The sequence below is a fragment of the Palaemon carinicauda genome, chromosome 5, assembly GCF_036898095.1.
Source record: "Palaemon carinicauda isolate YSFRI2023 chromosome 5, ASM3689809v2, whole genome shotgun sequence".
In the NCBI taxonomy this organism is placed as follows: domain Eukaryota; kingdom Metazoa; phylum Arthropoda; class Malacostraca; order Decapoda; family Palaemonidae; genus Palaemon; species Palaemon carinicauda.
The window spans coordinates 59,220,486-59,227,349 of record NC_090729.1 but is presented as its reverse complement, the minus strand read 5'-3'; the positions used below and the strand labels follow the sequence as shown (position 1 = coordinate 59,227,349).

General features: G+C 35.5%; 2 protein-coding genes across 2 annotated transcripts; both read right to left on the bottom strand.

Annotated features, from left to right (window-relative positions):
- Positions 1-1,150: 1,150 nt before the first annotated feature.
- On the bottom strand, positions 1,151-2,944 carry LOC137640911 (uncharacterized). Its single transcript, XM_068373370.1, has one exon. It carries the CDS (start codon positions 2,942-2,944, stop codon positions 1,151-1,153), a length of 1,794 nt encoding a protein of 597 aa, XP_068229471.1.
- Positions 2,945-3,050: 106 nt separating this feature from the next.
- On the bottom strand, positions 3,051-5,096 carry LOC137640910 (uncharacterized). The gene has a single exon (XM_068373369.1). The coding sequence runs from the start codon at positions 5,094-5,096 to the stop codon at positions 3,051-3,053; it is 2,046 nt and encodes a 681-aa protein (XP_068229470.1).
- Positions 5,097-6,864: the final 1,768 nt, after the last annotated feature.

Sequence of the window (6,864 nt, the reverse complement as noted above, 5' to 3'; positions counted from 1 at the left end):
TGCTGTCGAAGATGATCGCCTTAAATGGAGGTCAAAGCGATGGTCAAGCATCTCCAACTTCCAATTACCATTTTCAAGAACCCCTAGATAAATATGAAATAACAAATATCAATTACACTTCAAATGCTAATTTAAACTATCGAAATAACTAATAAATTACTTAAACATAGGAATGTCATTCAAATATATGGATTGTATCAATAATGGATATCACTTAAAATTATCAAAATAATAATTACCTAAAGGCAAGGGTCCACTTTGCGTATTAAGTATATCACTTGCATACAACGAGCCAAATTTACAGTAAGGCCGAACGAATAACCACCTAAGTAGTAAAGCAACGAATGTAAACAACCTATTAATTAACGTAAAAATGGCAAAAGGAGAGAATACCAAATTAAGCTACAACACTTAAATTATCTAACCAGCACAAAGTAACTGAATATAAAATGAATTTCTTGACTATGACTGGGAAAGTATAATAGGGCAATCCCATAAAATTTTAAATGATATAGATTTTATCCAAGGGTATATTTATTTGTGGGGGCTAAAAAGCAAAGCAAGGGACTTTCATTATCAAATGAACTATGGATTATAAATCAAAAAATTTAAATGACCTTTAAAATGATGACGTACCTCACAACCCATACCGTCCGTGTATGCTGTTTGTAAATGAAACAAATCACAATTGCTGTGTTGGGTCTTGACGAGGCTTCCAAGGATAAGGCAACGTAAGATGCGGATCCATGGTACAGATCACTTATTTTTTCACCATGACGATAAAGAGGCAAGCAAATCCAATGTTGTCACTGGTGAAGATGGCTAAGAACTATCTATATTTTCATGGAAAGCCTTCCACTTCTCCTTTCTGTGAGAAATGTATAACGAGCAGCAAGTCTCTTCAACGACCCCAACCATCTTAAGTTTTAACAGGTTATTAAGGAATTGTCATCATTTTATGTAAACCAAAAATATTTAAATACTAAAAATGAAAGTTAAAATAAAAACAATCCTTTTACAAACTTACCAAATTACCATATTATAAAAAGAAACAGAAAACAAAAAATAACTTATTTTTCAACACTCCCGGGGAAGAAATAAAATTTTACATAAGAATTATGTAAATTTGATCAAATAAAGAAAAAAAATATTAGTCTGAAATATCATCGTTTAGATTGGTTTTGAATTTTTGCCGTGATATCTCAGCAGCTTTTCTCTGTGGACGTTTTCTAGAAACGTCCATGCCTGGAATCTCTTCTTTTGATGCTACAGCATCCTCATCATCATCATCTGATCCTGCAGCATCCTCATCAGACTCCTTCCTCAAGAGTGGTATTAAAGAAGTAACATGCCTTTTAGTTATTTCATTGGTTTTACCCTTCAGAACTTTTGCAGCAGTTACCTCTCCGATGATATTCTTGAAAACTTCTTTGACAATTCCCATAGGATAATTAACAGGTTTATATCCATCATCCTTAATCAGCACAATATCGCCGATACTGATTTGTTTATGGTTTACAGGAGTATATCTATCCTTCTTATCAGTAGCTATTTTAATTAAAGTGTTCATGAATTCCCGATGATAGATTCCCAGCAAGTTAGTTCTAATTTGTTTCAGCTTCTCATAAGATGTTTTAATTTTATGTACAACATCAATGTCAACCTGAAAATCCTCATCAGAATCAGGGTCAGTTTGTAATGCAGGAATAATATTCAGACACACCAATGAATATCCATGAATAAGTTCCTCTGGCGTTATAGGGGTTGGTACATTATTAGAACAATCTCTTAATGCTTCTTTGAATGCAATAGGCCTTCTATTGATCAAATGTACAGCATGACAGACAAGATATTCAAAATCCCTAAATTCAATTACATTATTTCTGATTGACTTCCGTATCATATGCTTGGTCATTTTGACTACGCTCTCAACCAATCCTCCAAGCTGACTGCAACCCTTATAGTACTGTTGAAAATGGACTTTCTCACCATCATTATCATTTAAATACTGAACAGTCTCAGCATCCTTCAGGAAATCCTGAACAATATTGGCTCCTGCAACTATTTGCGTACCCAAATCACTTACTATAAACTGAGGAACTCCATATTCAAAAGAATGTAGTGACAAAGCACGCAAAAACTCTTCAACTGTCATATCCATACAGATCTTAAGATTAACTGCTCGTGTGAACATGCAGGAAATAACAAGGATCCAAACCTTGACTTTATCTTTCCCTTGTCTCACATAAAATGGACCACAATAATCAAGGTATACATTACCAAAAGGTTTATCAGATGGACTCAATCGAAATTCCCTATAAGCTGATTGATTAAGTTTGACAGGTCTTTGGTTATATCTCCGGCATACAACACATTCCTTCAGAATCCTTTTAACTGTAGAGAAAAATTTTGGTATCCAGAATTTCCTACGTAATTCTGTCAAAAGGGCATAGCAACCAGCATGTTTCAAAAGCAAATGTTCATCCAATATAATAAGTTTTGTTAGAGTACTCTCTCTTGATAAAAGAATAGGATAAGTTTGGTTGGTTACACTGAGCTTCTCATTAAATTTACAATTCACTCTTATTAAATTATGAGTGTCTGGATACAAATTCAACTGTGATATCAAATTAGGCATAGCCATCTTGGTTTTAGAGTTACTACTTAAATAGTCAATAACATCTGGAAAATTTATTTGTTGATCCCTAGAGATGATTTGAGTCAAAGACTTAGAGCGGAGGTCCTTCTTATCAAAGCCATGTGACTTGTTTATAAACCCTTTCCATCGATCCCAGCATTCCAGAACTTTCGCATGTATAGATATCAACTTATTCATATTTGAATATCTATCTAGAGGTATTAAGTGCTCTAGTTTTACAGTTTGGCTTTTTTTTATACTGGTTGATGCACTATATGCCTCAATGGTTTCTAAATTCTCGACCATTGGTACTCTTGAAACCTAAAATGTCACTTCTACTATCTTGATCGAGATCACGTATATTGGGACCCTTATGGTAATTAGACTTCATTAAGCTTTTGAATGACAGACATCATGTAATTTTGTCAGCTGGGTTGTCCATTCCACTCACGAAAGAGAATCCAACGCTTCTCCCCTCACATAGCTTTGTTATATGATTCAGTTTGTTCATTACGAACACTGACCTTTTCTGCATTTTATCAAACTTATGAGAAAAGGAATTAAGCCACGACAGGGCAACAAAACTATCTGAGAATAGCCCCAAGTCAACTATTTTGATGGGCACCAGGCACTGTGTGCCACCCAGTTCATTATAGGTATCCAACAAAACCTCTGTACCCAAACATATAGCCTGTAATTCGAGTGAAGGAATGGACTTTTCATGCAATTTGGATCCAATGAGTCTGTTTTTCGCTAATACAAAGCTTCTTTCGCCACTTCTTATATTGCATAAATATACAACAACTCCATAAACTCTTTTGCTAGCATCAACATAAGCCTCAAGTTTATATTCATCTGTCCTTTCACCAACACATCTCTGAAGCTCAAAAATAGGAGCAGAATTTACTTGGTTTGCAATATTTTTCCATTCCTTTTGTTGAAAGTCTCTAAGTTGTGCATCCCATCCAAGCGTTCTCTCACATTGTAAGTCTTGCATAAAAAGTCTAGCTCTGTTAAGAAGTGGACCATTTATGTTGAAAACATCATAATTAGATACAATGGATCGCAAAATTTCCCTCTTTGTATTAGCCTTCTCATCAAGGCACACTTTCCTGGTTGAAATTGTATCACTCCTTCGATTCCAGATCATCTCAAGTAATTTCACCTCCATCTCAGATTTCTTGCATCCTACATCCGATTGCATATTTTCTCCATCAATTTTATCTTGTATTGTAGAATCATTAGAAAACATCTGCTGTAGTTCAAATTTGTAAGGACCAAAAATACCCTGTAAAATCTCATATATCCAATTCAAGGTTTCAGATGATTCACAAGTAAATCCACCATTATCCATATAGAAGAGCTGATACATTATCCATTTTGCATTTCTTAGTCTAGGATTATCATTTTTGCTATCCAGTACTAAAATTTTGAAAAGAGCCAACATCAAAATTGTAGGACTGCATCGAAGTCCAAAAGGAAGGCGAAAATTTTTGTAGGCAATTATAGAGAAATCCCCTTTCTTAACATTCTTATACCACAAAAAGAGTAACTTCTGCTGATCAAGCTCACTGAGTGCTATTTGATTGAATGCTTTCTTGATATCTAAGATCAGTAATTTAGATCCGAATCTCAAATGAAGCATTGCAGACGTTATCTTCTGATTGAGTGATGGGCCAGCATACATAGCCTGATTATGATTGACCGTCATCACACTAGACCTGCTAGGTTCACAAACATTGGACAGGAAAACAACTCTGCATTTTGTTGTTTCCCGATCTAGTCTAAAAACTCCCATGTGTGCTAAAAAACTGCACTCAGGATGCTCATCCATGTACCTTTCTAGATTTGGTATTCTTTCAATTATTCCAAGTTTTTCTTGTTCTTTGAAAGTTTCATTCATAAGTTCCAAATTTTCCTTGTTCCTTTGTAATTTTCTCGTGTTGGATCTCAATACAGCCTTTGCAAGGTTGAAATTCCGTCCAAGCAAATGACAGCTCTTTTCATTCCATAGAAGAGGCATCTCTAGCCTTCCTTCCTCTTTTCTTCTTGCGTTATCCAGGGTAAACTTAATCAAATTTGCATTACAATCTGACATCAAGTTTCCATCTTCATGGTCTGGTTCACAAATAGATACAGACCGCAGCATCTCCTCAGTTGCACGTCTCAGCTCTGATTCTTCAATCATACCTTTTTCATTTAAAATAGCGAAGTTAGCTTGAACCTCCACCTCGCATTCCAAACTTAAGCCACTTGGCTCACCCATAGAACTTCCAAATCCAATATACTTGCAGCATTCATCTATGCCATCAAATTCAGGGGATTTGTTTCCATTTAACTCGCATGTTTCCTCATAATCGGCAACCGAGCGAGAGTGCTCCGAACACCAAGAACAAGAAAAATCCTTTGAAAGATAAGTTAGATTCTGTTGCATAATCTTGACGTTACCCATTGACATCACTCCTGCAGCTGATCCCAAATAAACAGATGGGTGATCATTGCCAGATTTTACTGAAAATCTAATAAACAATGGGCATCATTTGTACCGAGTATCAAGTCAATATCCTTTATTTTATCACTACCATCAGTCAAATATTTATCAGCTAATTTGAAGCCTTTTTTGGCAAAGGCCCTGGCCACTTCTGAAATTCCTGGCAATGACAAATTTATATCTATGCTTGGTACACACAATGCATGTATTACACATGCCTTATCATCAAAGTTGCACTTTAATTAAACTATCTTGGATTTATACTTCTTACTTGAATTAAAACCATTGACTGTTTAAGAGACAATATCTTCTAACACTTTCAACCTATTATCACTTGCAAGTTTTTCAGTTACAAAACTGGTCTGACAGCCAAAGTCCTTCAAACCTCTAGCAAGGGCTCCATTCAACATTTCACAGGTAAAAGTTGGCAAAACAGAGGCGCCATCAGTGGTATGCAAAGCCTTAGTTATAATCATTACATCACTTGAGGTTTCCCTGTGTTTTGAATTACCTGCTTTTGCTTCCTTGCTACCTCTGGCATTCATTTGTAGTTTTTCATCATGAGATTTTTCACCTTGATGATCACACAAAAATGAAAAATGCCAACCCTTACAAAAATAGCATTTCTTAAAGAATTTAAACTTGCATTTGTCAGTGGTATGTCCAATGTTAGCACATTTCATGCAACCATTAAATTCTTCTAAGCGTCTCAGCTTATGCTCAGGTTCTTTATATTTTATATACTTATGTGTTGCATGATTTTCCTGGCAAAGAGTGCACCTTTTCCTCGGAGAAGCGGCGTCAGCAGTACTAATTCTGTTAGTTTCATTATCCTCATATTTAACATTAACTGCAAGTGATGTAGAAGATTTTCCTCCTTGTCTCCTCCTTTCATTAAACTTCCTTGTGACGTCCATATAACGTTCAGGTGCTTCAAAGAATTTTTCCTTTATCTCCTCAAGTGATGGACGTACATGATTAGTCACATTTATTAGCTGAGCTTTAAAGGTCTCATTCATTCCGTGCCATGAAATACTGCAAAATATCATCTACTTTGATTTCCAATGTAGAAAAAGTTTGTTACATAAGTAATTTAATCCAATATAGGAAAAAGGATCAGTGCCGTACTCAAGCTTCATTTCACTTAATTGTTTAATTACATTGAATTTCTGCAGCGAACGAGAAGCCAGTGCTTCTTTAAGCAATTTCTTAGCATCAGTATAGGTCTGCTTTGAAATTTCAAGATAATCGAGTAAAATTGAGGCTCTGCCTGATACCTGTTGCTTGAGAAGTAATAGTTTATCTCTCTCAGTGTACGAATATGTGGCAATAGCCGATTCAAACTCAATAAGACATTTTTCAACATTTTCACTTTCGGTGCTAGCGTAAACCGGAAGTGGAACTACAGGACTTCTTGCGGTCTCAGAATCCTTGGCCTCAGGCTTAGAATCCATCAATTGTAAAACAGCAAAACAGGTATTTAATTTATCTGAGTAATCATCACAAGACTGCAATTCTAATAAGAACTCCTCTTCATTTGTCCCGTCTCCATACGAAGACTTATGGATTACAGTATTAAGACTGTTCAACTGATCACTGTACGATACCAATTTAATTTGAACAGCCTTCAACTCAGTTTTATTCATACGCTTGAATTTATCATGTTCATTAAACAACCGCGTTACTTGGCCACGAATATATTTACGAGTCTTTAATTCTACACTCATTTCAATAG

Bases quoted from the DNA above. Each gene is read 5' to 3' on its own strand.
- LOC137640911 (XM_068373370.1), bottom strand. From the start codon at position 2,944: ATGGTCGAGAATTTAGAAACCATTGAGGCATATAGTGCATCAACCAGT.
- LOC137640910 (XM_068373369.1), bottom strand. From the start codon at position 5,096: ATGTCAATGGGTAACGTCAAGATTATGCAACAGAATCTAACTTATCTT.